Source organism: Corvus kubaryi, unplaced genomic scaffold (assembly GCF_017639235.1).
Source record: "Corvus kubaryi isolate FWS band 111438036 unplaced genomic scaffold, C.kubaryi_AGA036_p1.0 136, whole genome shotgun sequence".
NCBI classification, from domain to species: Eukaryota; Metazoa; Chordata; class Aves; order Passeriformes; family Corvidae; genus Corvus; species Corvus kubaryi.
In genome coordinates this window covers 8,086,763-8,105,939 of record NW_024580670.1, presented here as the reverse complement: position 1 = coordinate 8,105,939, position 19,177 = coordinate 8,086,763, and the positions used below count along the sequence as shown (strand labels likewise).

At 38.1% G+C, this 19,177-nt stretch overlaps 1 protein-coding gene across 1 annotated transcript in view; it reads right to left on the bottom strand.

Moving 5' to 3' along the window:
• The window catches only part of FHIT (fragile histidine triad diadenosine triphosphatase), a 146,168-nt gene extending 128,263 nt beyond the window's left edge, over positions 1-17,905 (bottom strand). Inside the window, exons 1-4 of the mRNA XM_042053820.1 lie at positions 17,782-17,905; positions 16,683-16,783; positions 12,769-13,005; positions 11,855-11,884 (exon numbers count right to left, since the gene is read on the bottom strand). Coding sequence (XP_041909754.1) covers positions 11,855-11,884; positions 12,769-13,005; positions 16,683-16,783; positions 17,782-17,905 — 492 coding nt within the window. The remainder of the gene's footprint in view (positions 1-11,854; positions 11,885-12,768; positions 13,006-16,682; positions 16,784-17,781) is intronic.
• Between the last annotated feature and the right edge of the window lie 1,272 nt (positions 17,906-19,177).

Sequence of the window (19,177 nt, the reverse complement as noted above, 5' to 3'; positions counted from 1 at the left end):
CAGAAATGAGTTTTGTATCCTCTGGATTTTGTACCTTTGGAATGTACTGCACCTGAATGGGCTCTGAAGGCTGAGTGACTGCTGTGGAGTACAGCTAAAAGCATAGGAAGTGGGGAAAAAAAGGCCCCTTAAGGTACAGAAATACCCATGAGCCACTTCTCTCAATATGCAGCAGATAATGAATAAACTACCCTATATTTTGTATTTATTTTTGTCAACAAAATCTAATCAAAGTTCTTTTTTTTTAGAAACTCAATAGTTACATTAAATTAGATTACATAGAAAATTAAATCATAAATCCATGTAACTAGACCCTGCCTTTGTCTCCGTTGCTCCAAAACACAACTTTGCTCTCTTGAACACCTCATTTAATTCTAGGAGGCTGAGCTTCCAAACTAGCTATGGATTTGATCATTTAATAACATGAAACAAGTAATTGAGTGGGGAAAAATTTATTACTTAATTAGGCCTTACTGGTAATCAATAGCAATCTATTAATTCATTAATTTGCATATCCCTTGTTTTTATGTGTGCCCACAAATTCTGTTAGCTTTTTTTTTTTAATTTATGAACTTTCTACCTCCACTATGCAAAAGGAGGTGCTCAAACTGTATGCATTAAGCAGATGAAACAACTGAGCAGTGGGAATGCCTGTCTGCCCTACAGAACTGACTGCACGACAAGAACTGAAAAAAGGAAGAGAAATAAAACAAGAAGGCCTATTCTCCCCAGGATCCATGCATAATTCTCATTAATGTTAATGAAAGATACTAAATGGATATGCACTGAGAGGAGTTTATTAGAACTTAATAAATGCTGGTATTTTCCTTTTTTTTTTTTTTTTAACTTTATAGTTATTTTAACGGAACTTCTCCAGGTGAAGTGAAAGATATTTAAAGAAAAAATAAAAATGATATATCAAATTATGCTTCATAGGTTATTTTATCAAAATGCTGTTTTTCATTCAGAATTATTAGGTTTATACATATGACTAATAACTGTAGGCTTAAATTATGAACAATATGAAATCAAAAGGTTACTTACTATTGTAGGATCAAAAATGTTTGTAAAGAAATGGAAAAAGCTCAATTGATTTAGTTCACATGTTTTCACGAGTGAATTGAACCATTTATACCAGAGAAAAATCTTGCCCCAGACACCAAGGTTGTGCTACTTACATGAGGCTCAGATAATCGAAGACAGGTTATAAATTCATATTCTGCTGGATCATAACTCTGAATGTTACTCAGGGTGGCCTCACCAAAAGGCACAATTGAAAGAATGGTTTTTGCTGAGTGCAGAGATGACTTATTTGCAGGAAAAAAAGGATTCATTAAATGCAGTGTGAACTGATCCACTCCTCAATCTGGGCAGACTGACCACCCCCTAAAGATAACTCCCCTCCAGTTAAGGTGCTTGGAAGGCCAGGTGAGGAAATATCACAGTGATATTACCTTTTCTGTATCTTCTCATTGGGGAATTAATAAAACTCATTCACAAATCCATTAAAAAAAGGAGAAAGTATTACCTCTGGGCATTATTTTTACTTCAAATACTAAAAATTATAACTGAAATCAGAGAAATTCAACATTCATAAAATCAGATAGAGGAATTATTCATCGTTAGAGATTTTAACATCTTTAACAAATAAGATCAAGACAATCATTCACATGAGCACTTTCTATCTGGTCTAGTTTATTTTCTTTCAGCCTCTCACAGGAAGAATTTGAATCAGTGGTGCCAGGCAGACAACATGAAATGAAGATTTTATGGTCACAGTGAAGGTGGTAACTCACAAAAAGTAGAAGTGGAAGAGAAAAGAAAATGGTTTAGTTTGTCTGAGATAATAAAGTAGGAGATTACCAGAGGAAAAACCATTTTTCTCCTTCCAAAGACCTGGGAAACCTAGCAAACACAGGATGTCTTTCCAATCTTCTGCTTTTACCACAGGCTATAGATTTCCCCTGCTCCTGGCTGCAGAGCCTTACTCTGACTGATGCTGGGAAGGCCTCTTAGCCCAGAGCCGAGCCCATGCCAACAAACCCAGCTTGTTTGCATCGGTCCACAGGAACATCACCCTGATGGGTTTCATCCATGATGCAAAAGGGACCAGTTTCTCAGGGTTCTCCCACTTGGACATGCTGCCCTTCTCCCTGGGATCCCCTCCACACCTTGCACAAAGCTCCAGGTCACGGGACAAGGATGGGAGACAGGAACGGCCAGGGTAGAAGCAAGACACAGTGCAGAGGAAAAACTCAGAGTAAGAACAAGGCTGAGTGACCCTGCACTGCCTCTGAAGGACAAAGCTCTTACCACACCCAGCCTCTTCACCTGCTCAACAAAACAAGAATAACAACTTGGCCCTTCTTTAAATCACTTTTGCCACAACAATTTGGTTGGTAAAATAGAGTTGCCAGTCTTTTGCACCTAGCAAGGGACTGAGAACTCGTGAGAAGAACTGAGACATCTTAGTGTTGGATTCCGGAAAAAGACAGTGTGATGGAAAAGAAAATGTGTGTGGAGACCTAATGGTAAAAATCAGCGAGTTTGAAGATGAATTTTACTTAGCTGGTCAATTATTAGAAGTGAATTTACCTCTCTGAAAGTGAACAGTTTACCTCTAAAGTAGGTAACTGTATTAATACAGGGAATTAAAGTTTTTCCTCAAAATTTCTGTCTGTAATGTCAGTTAAGGAGACAGTGTAATTATTTATACACTAATTTTGATTTTCCCCAATTTATGTCAATTGTGGCATCATTACTAAAATACCCAGGCATGCTTTTATTTATGGAATTCGCTATGCAGAAGTTTCAATGATAATTTTTTTTTTCCTTTAGAAGCAAGGGACTGAGAAGTGGTTATGTACTGAAAGAAAATCCCAAGCAGCAGAAGCTAGTTCAGACACAGAATAATTTATTTTAAAAGTCCTAATCCTGAACTGACAAGTTATCTACCAGTCAAACAGGGAATTTCTCTCTGGAAAAAGCCTGGCAGCTGTGCTGAACTGCACCCATAGATGTTGATTTCTTTTATGCTATCCAAAGCTCTCAACATGATTTTACCAGGTAACTGACTACATTTACAGAAGAATCAGGCTTTGTTTAATGATTATTCCTTTCTCTTTTTAAAGGCACATCTCCTAACATTTGGTACGTGTGTGTGTGTGCACAAGCCATCTGCAGACACCCAGATTTCTGCAAAAGGGAAGGTTTCAGTGTTTCTCCCTTCGGGGAGTGCTGCACCTCACTTGCCTGGAAAAGCTGCACAGTGCAAGCAACAGAGCATTTCTCAGTAGCTGTCACTGAAACTGCAAACCAGCCAAGCAGAGGGGAGTCCAGAGCTCCAAAACACACCCCCGGCTGAGATACTGCCTTGGGGAGCTGAGCTGCACTGCAGAAGTGCAGTTTTACCCCTATCACTGCAGGCAAGGGAAAAGGACAATGTAAAATGAGAGCAGCCACAAGAGCTGCACTGGTTCTGTTCTTGTTCAGCCTCAGAGACTGCTACTCCAGCATTATCCCCACCACCAGATAGTGAGGGCTTTTCCTATGGCCAAGCAAATGAGGAGGGGTCATTTGATAAAGCTCCCCGAGATTGGATTTTAAGGGCATATTTCAAATTCTTTCAAAGGACAGCATAGCTTTAAGGAGTGAGCAGAAACCCAGTGTATGAGTGGTTTTGCCAGAGGGCACTCGAGCATCTTTCAGGAGAGATGGGGCAAATGAGGCTTGAGAGAAGGGTTTTGCTGTTTTGCAGGAAGCTCTTGGCTTGTCCAACATGAGCGTGAACTGAAACACACTGCAGTATCCTGAATTATTGACTTTTTTTTTTAAACAGTAGAAATATTACCGACTTTTCACCCTGTCATCCTGCCTGGAGCTTGCTGAGCAAGTTTTATTCTATTATTTTAACCTTCGTTTTCTATTTCTAAATCACTTCAAGCAGAGACTTTTCTTTCTAAGAAAGAATCATCCTGCATGGGCTAAAATGGTGCAGCCAGAACAGACTAAAATGGGCTAGGTCAGATATCCCTGTATTTCAGATGTGCCTTCCACAGAGCACAGGGCAGTGTAACCACTCACTCTTTCATGTGACAGAGGAAGGAACACAGGGCTAGGAAAGGCCTCCATTCCCTTGATATCACATGCAAAAATGTTACATTCACTCTTTCTTTGTTGACATTTTTAAGAAGCATTCTTCTCCAAGCTGTGTGGGCTCTCTGGGGATCTGCAGGGACAGCTTTAAGTACACACTTCTTTCATTTTCAGAAGGGCAGGTGCCTTGCAGGGGAAAAAATATGGAGCCAAACTTTCCTTTATTATTGCATTGATAAGGCATCCAGGGCTCTAATAAATGGGTTGCCTTTGTCTGGCTGAAACTGGGTCATTACCACACGCAAAGCCCTGTGATCCTGCCCTTCCCTGGGAGACTCTGGATGTCACAGCATCCAGCCAGACAGCTGAGGCACCAAAGTTTAGCACAGATCAGTCAACTGAAAATGCCCTTGGGCAAGAACACCCAATAAACCCAACCACAAAACAGTTTAAGTGTGAGTTAATGCCTGTTCATGGAAGGCACACATTGGTAGGAAGCAGAGAAGTCTGTTTTGCACATGACCTTTTGACATCCCTTCTAATCTGTGGTCAGCATAGGAATAATTTTATGTGGATCTTGGGAAAAACAGTACCTGGTAGGTAAGAATGCAAACACAAATGTGCAAAATCACATGAGATCAGAGCACAGACACATCATGTTTCATTTTAAAGCATTATATTAATTTTTAGAAAGAGTTAATCATAAACCCATTTAACTGAAATCTGGCTTTGCAACACTTGCTTAATAAACAATTTTCACCTACAACAAAACACAGAAAAACATCAAGTTACACATCTGAATTAAATGGGAATACTTTTGCACATTTCTTGGTGAGTTACACTTTACTTGAAAACAATGTTTTGTAACAAAATAAAAAAAAAGAAACAGAACAAACCCAAGCATTCCCTCTTAGATGAAGAGTTTTATAAGATACGAAATTGACAAAAAGAAGAAGTATTATGGATGAGATGGAGCTTGGAAAGAAATTCATACACTAACCACACAAAAATTATTCAGACAGCCTGGACCGTGCTATTAATGACTCTAGACCTCATGCATGGGATTTCAAAAGGTTTTACATTTCAAGTACAATATGGTATTTGTAGGACCTGTACTCAAGAGTGGCACTTGATTGATTGTACATACTCCAAGACAGAGAATGCTTTAAATGCAAAACGTATTGCTGTAACATGGGAACAAAGAAGTGAAAGATACTTTCTAATTAAAATATAGGATTTTTGATCCTTATCTCAGTCATTGTGGGGCAAATAAAGAGCAGCATGTAATGGATTTCTCAACACCCTTCCCTATATTGGTTTTTTTTTTTGGTCAAAACATGTCAATTCAATAAAACAGCATTTCCAAAGTAGGTTTTGTTTTCACAAAGAAAAAGTTTTTGCTGTCAAACACTCTGTTATAACATTTTCAGAGGAAAAATTTTCTACCTTTTTGCTAGAAATACCTTTTCGTTTTGAAATGTAACTCTGTTTATTGAAGGAAAAAAAAAAAGACTGATTTGTTCAAGATTCTTGTTGTGAAAATGGTAAATATCTGAACATACACCAGGAAAAAAAAAGATATTTAAAAATCTTTTGTCAAAGCAGGAGCAGGCTGTCCTGGAACTGCAGACAGGCAGAGTATGGAGAGCCCTGGCAGTGTTTAACCCTTCCCTGTGGGAATCGGTCAGGTCACCAAAGGCAACTGCTCGGTTCCACTTGGACCAGCTGCTGGCACAGGCACCGACTCCCCAGGCTCTGCTGACACATGATGTGGCTGCTGGCGACTGGGACAGGCACATCCACACTCCCATGGGTGCTCCTGGAAGTGCTCCCTCCCTTCCTGTCATGCAGGTGTTGGTGCTTGGCAGAGCCGCGGATTCCGCTCTCCAGCTCCCACCCACCAAACTTAGGGACAGGAAAACCCCAGTGGCAGCTCTGGGGCTGAACTGGAACATGCCCAGCCAGGACAGAGCTGCATGTGGCCAGCAGAGCTGCAGGACTTTTAATATCTGCACGCCAAGGCAATTTAAACAAGCATTTGAACCCACTTACTTGCTTATTATAGTTTAATTTAGACAGTGTCAATATCTGTGACTAGCTCTGGGGATATTTTTGGAATTAAACTACCTAAAGAGAACATTCATCCAAGAAATCTATATGGCAGGAAAGAAGGGTAGAACTGCTAGCATGGAATAGTAAAATCTTCCTTTTCATCAACATTCTTCAACTTAAATATTCAGAAATTTCATTTACTGTCCTCATTTATACTTGCCTATTTTCAACCCTGTTTTGTTTGGTTGGTTTGGTTTTTTATATTTATAGTCCATACAGACTATTCTGTGTTTGTACAGGGCCAGAGGATGATACTGCTTTACAAGGAGGTACAGCATGTCATGACAATCACTACTGGAAATTCAAAATAATCTAGATTCAGAAGCATCATAATTCACTGCTAAAGAGAATTTTTCAAAAACTTCAGTCCCCATCCCTTCAGGGAACTTCACAACCCAGTATTTCTAGATCAGACTTCATTATCCAGGTCATCATTTCAATTTATCAGTCCCTTGGGGCCTTTGGTATTCCCAGCTAGGATGGTGTTATGTCCATCAATCACTAGGCTGTTTCCACATTCCCACTTTTCTTTAATTTCCTTCAGTCTTCAAAACAATCTCTATAACTTTCCATGGGTGTATACTGGACACAGACACCTCTTACTTCTGTCAAATGTTACCATGTTTGAAGTACAGGAACTGATTTGTACAAATTATGGGGACTGAAAGAACTGTTTTCATTCTAGGTCCTGTATATTATTATTTGTTTTAGGGGAGGGTTTACAGATTTACCAGTGCCTCTTACGTCTACAAGCTTGGCAAACAAAATAGCAATATGCTGTTCCTGGAAAGGTTATTGTTCAGTCAAAAACTAAATGTTACATGTTATGAAGAGAAGTAAGGACCTGACAAAGCAAAGACTGATTAGGACTTATTTTGCATCATAGAAAACACAGGTCTGGCCAAAGGACTGAAAGGATATTTAGACCAACACAAGGCAGACTTTGAAAAGAGCCCTGAAAGAAAGGGCAGGAATTATTATTTAAGAGTGAGTAGAAAACAAAGAGCTGGCAGAAGGCTTTAAGGGAGGGGGAAGAAACTATCTGGATGATCTGCTGCTTCTCTATCTCTGTAAGGGGCAGTATAGTCCTAGCTTTGAAAATACACATCACTAACCCCAAACCACCCAAAACTAAATATAGTACTGAAATAAAAAGAAAATTTTGAGCTCAAATCAGACATAGCAGCCCTGAGACTACTGAATTTGCTGCACCAATTACCTGTCCACAATATTACATAGTCTCCAACCAAATACTATTAGTGTGGTTCTCAGAGCAATACGAAGACACTGCTGCACTTCATCAAATCATTTTTGGACATCTCACAAGCTTTCAAGAGAATCATCATTCTTAAGGGTAAAGCACAGGAGACGATTTGGTCACGTTTCAGTACAATATGGTTTTCAAAAATTTGTTTCTTCCAGGTCTTTTTGTATCTGAATTTTTAGATCTGTTTAAAGGTAAGAAAAATCTTTGCATTTCTCAAACACCAGCTTTTTTTGTTCTTCTAAGAAAGCAAAAGAGGGTTTCTAGTACTCCTCTAAACTGGGACTCACGTCTGTTGTTCTGCAGGGAAAACAGACTGAGGTATCAAAAGTATTGCAGTTAGTGAATTTAATCCTTCTGATGCAATTAGTCTGCAATGCGATCTGATTAAATTTAAAGACTCAAACCTGAAGTCTACTACTTCGGGTCAAAACATAAATAGACAAAGAAGATGAAGGAGAAGTCTGCTGTGGGCCTAAATGAGCCCTGGGCTCCACAGCTCAGGTTAAGATTTCTGAGGAATGCAAGCCAGATGGATTGATTTAACACAGCATTAAAAAACATCTGGAAAAGAAAAACATGTATATAAAAAAATAATCATGAGACAATCTTCTCAGTGTAAAATAACTAGTGGAATGTGTGACATATAAAATAAGTTTCTGCACACATACCCACACTGCCACCATCAGCTTTGCTTTCTCATTTATTTAGGGGAACCTGTAATTGGCAAATAGGCCCTTTCTCATGGATAACAGAGGAGGTGCTGAGCTGCTGGAGACTTCAACACTGCTGCAAAATAGAGGATGTGTTCATACCTGTTTGTGCAATGGACACTTGCTGTGCAATATTATCTTGTCTCTACAGATAAATTAGTTGCCTCATGCTCCTGCCAGCTTGATTTGTTTAGCCTTTACAGAGTACAGAATCCATGGAGTTTCTTGTGATTGAATCTCACGTAAAAGGTAAACCTGAGAGCTTATTCTACACTAAGCTATACATCCACCCAGGCAGCCAGAGCATTTGCTGACTTGATGATGAAAAGAAGGCTATAAAATATACTGGGGAAATCTTGAAACATCGCTCACTTGACACAGCAGTAAGACCCCTGCATTAAGATGCAGAGTTGATTTCCCTGATCCATGAAATTGCCTGGATATTTAAGTCATTCTCAAACAGAACCAGCATAAAACTCACCCTCCATTCCTGGCACAAGGACGCCATGGGTTTTGTGTTCTCCAATAAAAAGAGAGCTCAAAATTGCAGAGATTAATCGTCTTTAAGGGACAACCTAAACACAATTTCCTTCCTTTCTCAAATTATAAGAAGTATTCAAAATTTCTTGAATGCTAAAAGATGGTTTTGCTTGCTGACACACGGCTCAGGTGCCAGAGATGTTCAAGTTCACTGTTGTGAGTGGTTCAAGAATCTCTCACAATAAAACACAGTGTGCAAGTCTGTGACCATCTTTGGAGAAGAACATTTGTTTCTCTCATAAATAGGTGACAGGGCTGGAATAGGTACAATATGTGGAGAGCTAAGAAAAATATTATGAAGCAATATATTGGTTTATTTTATGGTCTGAGACTTGGGACATGGTTCAGAATTGCTTACCAAGTGTATATTTTCAGCTGCTAAAGGGTGAGAAAAGACCCATCTATACTTACAAAGTATTGGTGAACTAAGGGTCAGGTATAATTACTTCCAGTGCAAACACACAGTAAAGGGGGAATTTCAAAGGGCCATAATCTTCCCTAGAACATTGTCCTGCAGGCTCTGCTACCTTAGATGCAAAGGAGGAACAGAGTACAGCAATAATGAAACTACAGTTAGATCATTAACAGCTTCCCATTAGGTAACTAGAAAGGCTTTAGAATAAAATGCACACACCAGCAGCTTTCACACCACCAAAAGGGACATGTAACACTGGCAGACAATCTTATCACTGATTTCTAGCCAAAATCACATGGAAAGGGTCATTTCCTTTCAACCTGTTGCATACATTCCACATACAATTTTCAGCATCTCCATTTCAAAATAGACCTGAGACTCATATTCAGGTTCAAGAATTTTCTTGGACATGGATTACCATTTCTTCTTGCAGACAAAGAAGGAGAATTCCTTAATCTTTTTCAGACAAAATTTGTCACCTTTTGTCTTCAGCTAGGCTGATATCTCTTCCCATTTTGTAGCACAATTTTGCAGTGAGCAACTGAAAAGTCAATACTCTTCTCCTGCTTCCTGTATTTCTGTTCCTACATAGCACATACAGTAGCCTATATTTACACAAGTATACAGAATTATACAAAATACAAAGGGAAAGGACTCTTGAAGCCATCTGGTACATTACCCCATTCAAAGTAAAATCAGCTACACCTAATTAGCTCCTGAGATACACTTGCCTACCCTACTTAAACAATCTCCACAAACTGCCTTGGATATTTGTTGTGATGTTTTGGTATTTTTACTATTAGAATGCTTTTCTAATGTTTAGTCTGTTCCAGAAATTTTAATTGAAATCTCCCTCAGAGGAGACTGGATTATGTGGATTCTCATACATGAAAAAAACCCCAAATAAATCCACATACGGAAACACGACACATTGAATTTAAGGCTCAGAAATGATTTGTAGGTCACATAGGTGTTTTTCCAAACTTTGTGACTCAGAACAGTTTAAATGAAACCAGATATTTATGTATCCACCCTATTGTTCACTTAAAAGGTCTTGATCACAGTAATTTCTTTCCCAATTGAAGTTTTGAAAGCTCGAAATTCTCTAAAGAAAATAGTTGTTGGCATTTTTGGATGATAAACATCCCAAAGCGATGGTGATAAATTACAGTGTTGCCCAGTGATGCAGAAAAGTAGAGAAATGCAAACTGATAACCTCTGATTTATGAATACATGCTCATTATTGCAAAGTCTAGGGATTCACAGTTGTAAGAATGGGCCATTTCCATCTCAGTGTTTATTAAAAGTGTGAGAAGGAGGCATGAAGGGTGGCTGCCATTTTGCAATAAACATTTAATGCTCTTTGTTTCCAGTACAAACACAAAGCAATACAGAACTTCCTACCTTTTTAAGGCCTACATAAGCATTTGTTACTATTCACAATCACAGAAGATGGGAATTTTTACATCTGCCTTTGCTTGTTCATATAAATAATTCTTCTCACATATAATCATTCCTATACACATTTTCTTTACAGAGAGAAAGACATTTGTCCAAGATATTAAAATACATCCCCAGATTTTCTTTTTAAATAATATTGGTGATAATAACAAAATTTACTTCAAATGTATTTAAACTTATTATTTCACCTATCAACAGACACTGCCAGTGAAACCCACACAATGCACTCAAAGTCATGAGCCAAGGAATCTGTTTTGTCACAGTACAGAAATAAATTGCATTACATTTCTTCATCACTTCCCAAACTTGCTGATATTCTAATTTCTTCTTCTCTCTCCCTATTACCTCTCTGTTAAATATTCAAAGCAGGCAACAAAAGGGAGAAGGAAAAATAAGGTCAATACAGCAAATTGGAAAAAATGTAAAATGTTCCTATCCACTGTCATTTGGTTGTTACAGTTATCTTAATCAACTCAAACAGGTTCTCTGAGACATCAAATTTGATTTTACAAAGTGCTAACCCATAGCCATATTTGACTTTCCTTTGATTCCAAATGTAAAAAATAGCCTTTATCTAATGTTGGGGCATATCATCTAACTACACATGCAATTACATTTGCATTACGTGGCAGTGAAACATGGCTGAAGAGACATCTTGGATGTTATCTATGTTATTACTCAAGTGGAGAATATAATCATAAATCCTTCTCTTCCCTTCCGCCCTCCCACCTTTTTTTCTGGAAGTACACTTAAAATCTGGTTTTCAGCTTCACTGGGCCCATTACATGTGAACTTCAGTAACAAGAATGTGATATGAATACATTGAGAGAAAGCATAGACAAAAGGTATATTTTCACACTGTGGTTCAACTTAACTGTTCCTTTAATTAGCTACAACTCATTAGGCAATAAACAGAAAAACAAAGAGATCATGAATGGAAGGGCAATATTTTCTCCATAAAACAAACAAAAAACTAAACCAGATGCCTCTTTCATGAGGCTTGCCTTGCATAAATACACCCAGAAGCTTAGAAAAGATATTTTCTTGATTGAAAATTTTTGTCTAGGAAGAAAACCTGTAAACGTTATCTTGTGCAATTTCAATTAAAAGTATTTACTGCTATTGTACACTTGGGATTTTTTGATCTCAAGGATGAAGTAACAATACAGCAATGGACTGCAGATGACGAGCTTTGATCTTTTATTAGTTCTTATAACTGTGTCTTAATTTGTATTCTGCATATTCTGCACTCACCTTCACTGTTTGTCCAGCTTCAGGGCCATCCTGTAAGCAAAGGGAAAAGCCTCAGGTTAGAGGATCTAACAAGGATCACATAGGAATTCAGAAATCTTACTCAGTAATCATTTACATCAATTACACTGACTTAAATTAGCGTATTTTTCCTGAGAACCATTCAACACTAAGTTTTTGGACAAAGCTCCTTTCCGTATCAGACCCTGGCAAAGTAGGAAACTATCTCAGATCACAAAAACAACAGTATCTATTTTTCATTCTTTCAGATCATATTTTTCAGTAGCTAGCAATAGATTTCTGATCCTTGTGAACATAAAATCACATGTGGAAGTAAGAATTCAATCAAAGTATGCTTGCTTAAATTCTGATTCTAATGAATGGGCTTAGTCTCCTGGTTTGCTTTAAACAGAGTTCATTTTTGGTATAAAGGCACCCAACACAAACAGCTGAAAGGTCAGAATTTATAACATATTTACATGGCTACATCTCTCTGCTTGCATATAAATAGCTGTGAGGAGGGATCACCTATCTCAAGCATAGGCAGTGGGTTATGTGTGGAACAGGGGACATGGCTGCTTTCTCTAGAGGTCAACCCTGCAAATGCTTCTTTGAAGGAAGACTATTTCCTGAAATACTCAAAAACAAGCACAGTGTTTGAGAGTGTTTGCTGGCTTTATCCAAAGTTTTGCAGTTAACATTAACCACACTTTCCTGTTGGTTTCCTTTTTAGATTTTTCAATGGCAAATCTGGAAGACTGCAATGCAGTTATTTGGCTTCTTGGTTTTTATTACTGTTATTTAGTATTTATTGCCCCTTGAAGTTCCAATGTCCTTTTGTGATTGGACTAGGGAAAAAGGCTGAAAGCTTGATAAAACAAAGCGTTAAATCTTTCTTAGGTGACTGGTTTACAAACCTGGATAGAAAAGGTGAGCGAGGTGCCACAGAAATGTTTCTCCACCACATTTCCAACCCTTTGTGCTGTAAGAAACAAATCAGCCACTTCCTCGGGACACAGGTCATGGACACGCTCCACCGGCCGCAGGGGACAAACAAGGACATCTGAAGGTGGCAGTGTCAAGGCACAAACACAAATCTGAGTGGTCCAGGAGAAGAGTCTCAGTCCCCAGCCTGTAACCTGGTTCTGATCACCCTTGAATCACCTGAGCTCTTCCTCTCTGGTGATACAGCAAGAGCATCAAAAACAGAGGGAATACAAATACAAGGAATTAGATGATGCTTTGTTTAAAATTCTTTTCCTCAAGTCCCTCAGATACGGGCAAAATGACTAAGGCTCTTGTGCTACACTGAGCCATTTAAGGGAAAGAAAAGTTTTCACAGACTCAAATTTACCATCTCAATGGAGAAATGCTGGTATTTTTCTCCTGTGAAAGTCAGAGACATTTTCTTTTGTGATTAAAAATGGGGAAAAGCCAAAGAAATTTAAGAGGGCTTTGGATGTGTGGTCTGAGACAGCAGTTTTACAATGCTTTCCCCCATAAGTGGAAATATAATATATATATCAAGAATATAATATCAAGAATATATATCAAGAAATATAATATATATATATCAAGAATATAATATATATTCTTGAAAATCTTGATCTTACATCTCTAATTTTAGGCACCTAAATATGACAAGCTAGCACTATGCTGATGAAAGCAGATCACTTATTTCTACACTACATTAATTACAATTCACAAGGAATATTCACCTGTTGTAACTATTATCTGTTTTTAAAAATACATTAAGATAATTAAGACTATTTCCTTTTAAGCGCAGTGTTCACAACCCTGTAAATATACTTTGATTTAATTCTATCTTGGTGACTGTGATTTGTGAGTCAGTGAAATTAAGCTGTAAAGTAAATAATGGGAGATGCTGCTCACAATCATCTGATCTGTGTTCACAGTAATTAATAATTGCTATGATTCCTCGCTTGAAAGTCAATTTTGTAACATTATTAATATGGTCCAGAATTCCTAGCAGAGCCTCAGTTGTGTAGATCCAAAAAGCAAGTACTCAATTCTCATTTCAATTCCCTGCAGACAGGATTCTTTGCTGACTTACAGAATAGTATTTGCAGAACGAAGACCTTAAAGTAACCTTTAACACCACTTGAACTTTCATGAACAAAGGGTATAAAATTTTTTTTCCAATATTAAAATAAGTGTTCAAAGGACTATTTGAAGAAAATTAGGTTCCATGCCATTGTATTTTAGTCATCTTTACTGCATCTTGAAGCCTGCAGGTATTCAAGAATATTCTCTATAATCCAGGAAAGGTAACTAGGAACTGCTCTGCAGTTAACAGGTTCACAAAAAGGTTACGTCAACCTGATTGTCAAGAACCACATGAGACATTTGAAATAAGGAGAGATTAATACATGTGAAAGATCAATTATTTCCATAAGCACAGAGACAACATGTTTACATACACCAAGGTTATATTGTAGGAATCACACATATAATTCTGATAGGAGGGAAAACCAGACATTTTCTCAAAGTAAAGATGTAGCAGCAGGTTTTGATCATTTTTCAAAATCCAGATGAGGACAGACAAGTCTTTAATGGATATTTGCTAAAGTGGGAGCAGAATAGAACAAGCTCTACCTGTAGCAGCTCCCAACAGAACAAGAGAAGACTGGTCCCAGCTGTGGGTGTTAATCTGCTTTGAAAATCTGTCTCTCCAGGTTTTTTTGTACAGAGTCAGCTCTGCCACCATTACTCTCCTTTTGTTACAACTTTCAGTATTAACATTTAAGAAAGGACAAAAATATATTTAGAAAGCAGTTACTTGGAAATGAAACAATCCTGGATGGGGACAAAAACCCTAGTTTTGTGGGGTTTTAGTTCTGAAATGCTGTGTCCCTTGGTAAGTTACCGGGCATAGTAAACCCCTTGTAATTCATTTGTGCCTTCCCAGTGCCTTATACAAAGCACATCCCTAAAGGATGCTCTTGGCTAAACTTGGGGCCCAAGGGAAGAGCTGCGAAGTTGCTTGGCAGACCTGATTTCCATATCAGGAATAAACGAATAGAAAAACTAATTAATTTTACTCATAAAAAGGAAATCCATGTCAACACTAAAACAGGAAAAAGGACATTTGTTTAATCTGAGTTCATTTTTCAAAAGAAGAGAAGGGAAGCTTCTACCCTTAGGGCATCTGATACTTAAGTAGATAATTATCCTTCTTCTGCAGCACTGCTTTATTATCATGGCTCAATAAACCATTTATAAATGAAAAATTTCCCCTCACTTACCTCTAGCAAAACTGCTGCTTACATTAAGACAAGTTTCCTTTTCTCCTTTAGAATTTTCCCCAGCAGTTTCTTGCCCTTTCAGACTCACACACGCCTCACCAGCAATTGTTTGTTCTCTACCTAGCTCAGGGCCACAGCTTCAATTTTTTCATTAATGATAGTTTCTACAATCTGATGTTAGCACTGTACTACTTGCCACTGCAATGGGTTGTGGGAAACATGAGCTAAACAGTTCTTGGGAAAGCTTTTGTTTCCATGGCACATTGCAGAGGGAGCGAGGGCTGGTTTGGACCAAGACAGGGCAGGTTTTTTCTTAATTTTGTCACTAATCTGCACTGTCATTTTGTAAATTCTCTGTATCTCTCTCGATCTCTCCTCTTCCACACATTATCTGTCTTATCTGCTTAGATAGCATTTGCCAGTTGCTGCATTGGAGGCTTCTTATGAACCATGAACCTCTCTGCTCATGTGGGGCCAGCAGTGCTCCTGCAGTACCTAATGCTGCACCCATGGCATTCTGCAAAAAGGACTTGCACTTCCTCCTTACATTACCAAAACTCATTTACAACTCAAACTAGATTTTAGCTATACTTCTGTCTTTGAATTTGATAAATAATTCAAAGGCACAATCACAGACTAGAGCATCTTTGCTGAACTTTCCATCATTTCAAAATAATTCTACAAAGAATAATGATATAAATTCTGAATCAGAGCTAAATTAACATGAGAATGTAATTAGGACAACATTCAAGTTATATTTAACTATGAATATATTAAAAATGTTAGAATGAATTCATGGATTTGAAATCATTAAGAAAACAACCATCCACTGCAACTTTAAATCATGGTTTTTAACTATAATTTTTGATGCTAGGATAGATTTTAAGTTCATATCTGGTCAGATTTTAAGTTGTACACCTGCTCTATTCACCTCAGAATTCTTACTAAGTTTAAAATTAGATAAACTGTTCATTACTTTCTACAATACTTTCTGCAAACACTGCTATGAAACCGCTTCAGGTGACTACGTATTAAAAATGCAAGAGAAAGTGAGTCTGTACTTATTTTTATGTGCAATTACTCCTCAGACTGAAGCATCTACTGCCATCTGAGATGCCTCAGGGCATCCAGTTGCCACTCCAGAAGGGCAGGAGTCTCCCATATGCCCTACATCATAATTGCCAGTCAGGTGGGAAACCTGAATCCTCTTGGGGTCTCTGAAATGGCCGAAGGTGCCTGTGTTTGGACAAGAGCCCCCACCTTAACAGAGCAGCTCAGCAGGACAAGGCGCTGCTACCCAGCACAGACATGCTGCAAGACTGATGACAGCATTCTGCCTTCAGAAAGTTTGAACTTTATGTTTCCTTTCTCTAAACACTATAATTAATAATTTTGTGATTTCTTCATTCATTCTAAACTGCTACTGACTGATGAAGTTTCTATTTTTAAGCTTTGATGTGCGCAGCTGTTATTTCCTTCAAATTCTCTGAGTCAGTCCACATCTCTAGAGCACATGCAATTTAAAATGTCAACTTCTCCATTTTAAGAGTGAAAAACCTTCACACCTTATTGTAATCTGTAACAATATGTTCTTTTAGGGACTGAGTCTGAAGAGCTGGCCAGAGTAACGACACATACACCGCAATGATATGAGCATCGTTCTCCGCTTTATTGTTTAATTATACAAGCTTATATCTACTCTGCAAAGATTCACACCCAGTCCCTCTAGACAGCCTCTAATCCGCGGGGGAGCTGACCAGTGTATAACTTTGCCAAGGACTTTCAGGGCTGCCTGCAGCCAGGTGTTTTCCAGGCTTGCCTGCAGCCAGGGGCCAGTTCAGGGGTTTTTCCTCAGCAACCCTGGGTTGTCCAATTTTTCCAGGGGTATCATATGCCCCTGTTCCACAAGGAATCCCTCTACACGTTCTGGCTCTAAATCTTGCAGAAGTCTCTCAACAGCCGTACTTCTCTCCCTAATACCCAAATATGCATACACAAATCAATATGCAAATCCTCACACACACTAAAAGCTCCATTAAATATTTGTTAAATGACTAGGAATGTCAGTATTTTTCAGATTACCAGCAGATAGTAGCCTAAAACTCTAGGTATTTTAGTGGAAGTGCATAACCACAAAGGAGCAGTAAAGCAAGAGTAGATCAGGCCCATTTTCCTCAAACTGAGCTAAAACCTAAGGATGACCTATGTTTTCAATGGAATCACTTTTACTTTTATATTGGGCACAGCAGACCACTCCCTGCATGATGTTGGGTGGGTTGTTTAATGCACCAAAGACCATAAGCCTCCTCCATAATTCAAATTAAAAATCTGTTGGTCTATTAAGATTGTGACCTGTTTGGAAAAGTTGTGGCCAAGCAAGCACGGTTCAAATTCCTGAACAGCTGCAGCACAAGGATGCCTAACCACACATGTGCCATGTCTCAGCCCTCACCAGCCCCTTTGCACACACCTTGTAACTCTCTTTTGTTTCCCACTGCCCGTTTAGGCCATAAGAACTGGAGCCCTTTGAGAGGGGCAGTCAGAGACATTTACTGCAATGTGGTTCTGCAATGGGCACCTGGACACTGCCAAAGCCCTGCTCAACAGTGCCAAGCACAGGCACAAATTCCCCATGGACACGTGTGGATTGAAGGCTGTGCTCACCCTGGGAATTCTGGGGCATGACTGAAAAGTGAGCATTTGATAACTGCATGCTGGCTTTGAGTTGATTGGACAGAGAAGGCTCAGATGCTACGAGAAAATCAAAGCTCCTGGCCAACGTCTGCATGGTGACCACTTCAAATGTAATTTTCCTTCCACTAGTACACGCAGAGTGGAGGCTGAAATTCAAAGGCTCAGTAGTAATTTTTATTTGCTTTATATGGATTTTGACTTTGAAGCTCAAATTATTGTAATTGTGTATTTAAGGCATAGGCCAGGCTTTATGTTCCCTTCAATGGGACTCCACTCAACCCCACAAAGTGCCTATTATAAATTTTCACACATAGCTATCAAGGTACAAACATTCTGTAGTTGTGAAATGTTGGAAAAATGGCCTTTGGGGGGTCAAAAAAAGAAAGAAAACCAAAAAAAAAGAAACCCCAAAGAGGTTAAAATCCCTTTTATGTGACAAGCTTTAGAACTGAACACAGCTTTTTCCTGGTTAAGTCCATTAATTTGCTATATAGAAACATACTTTCAGTTTTGACTCTTGTTTTATTCCTGAATTTGAACTTCAAACAGAACAATTCAAAGCTTTAAAAAGGAAAAAATTAAAGGCTCTCCAGGTACTGACACTGTAACAATAGGAATAATGTTCTTTTTTTATACTTTGTCTTTTTAAGGAACCACTTAAAAACATTAAAATTGACAGGTTTTCTTAACATGTGAGGCTTTAAAAGAACAAAATACAAGGGGAAAAAGGCAAAATATCTAAAAGTGAAAGGGTAATTGCTACTTTATGAAGCTCCTGGGTTTCACCAATATTGTTAGCTTTTTATATCATTTGTTATAAAACTTTTTAATTTAGGAAAATTATTTATTTTCAATGTGTAACATAGTCAGGAATTCATAGCTCACATCAGATGGAAACACTGTTTCTGTTTCTTTAAACAATCTCCCTCTCACAAGAGGGAGTGCAAGAATCAACATCTAAAAAAACAACAACAAACCCAAAACTGCCCTCAAAAACAACCAAAGCAAAAACATATTTTAACGATGAAAAGTAGAAGTGAATAAAATCTCCAAAACTTTAAAAATACTTAAATATCTATTTTTAGCATTCTAGTTTTTTACATAAAAAGTACTTTAGTTAATAATAGAAATTTTCCTTAAAAATTTAATTTTGGGAAACACCTCAAAACAGACATTTTCATTAATATTTTGGTTTTGAGTAATTGGTTTTCATTTAAAAACTGTCCCAAACTATAATACTTATAGAGACTTAATATCAAGATTTAATATTCCTGCATGCATTTCATAAGCTTAGGTAAGCAACTTAAAGCACAGCAGCCTCTGCTCTCCCTCCAGGCTGAAAACACCCCAATCACTCACAGAGCAA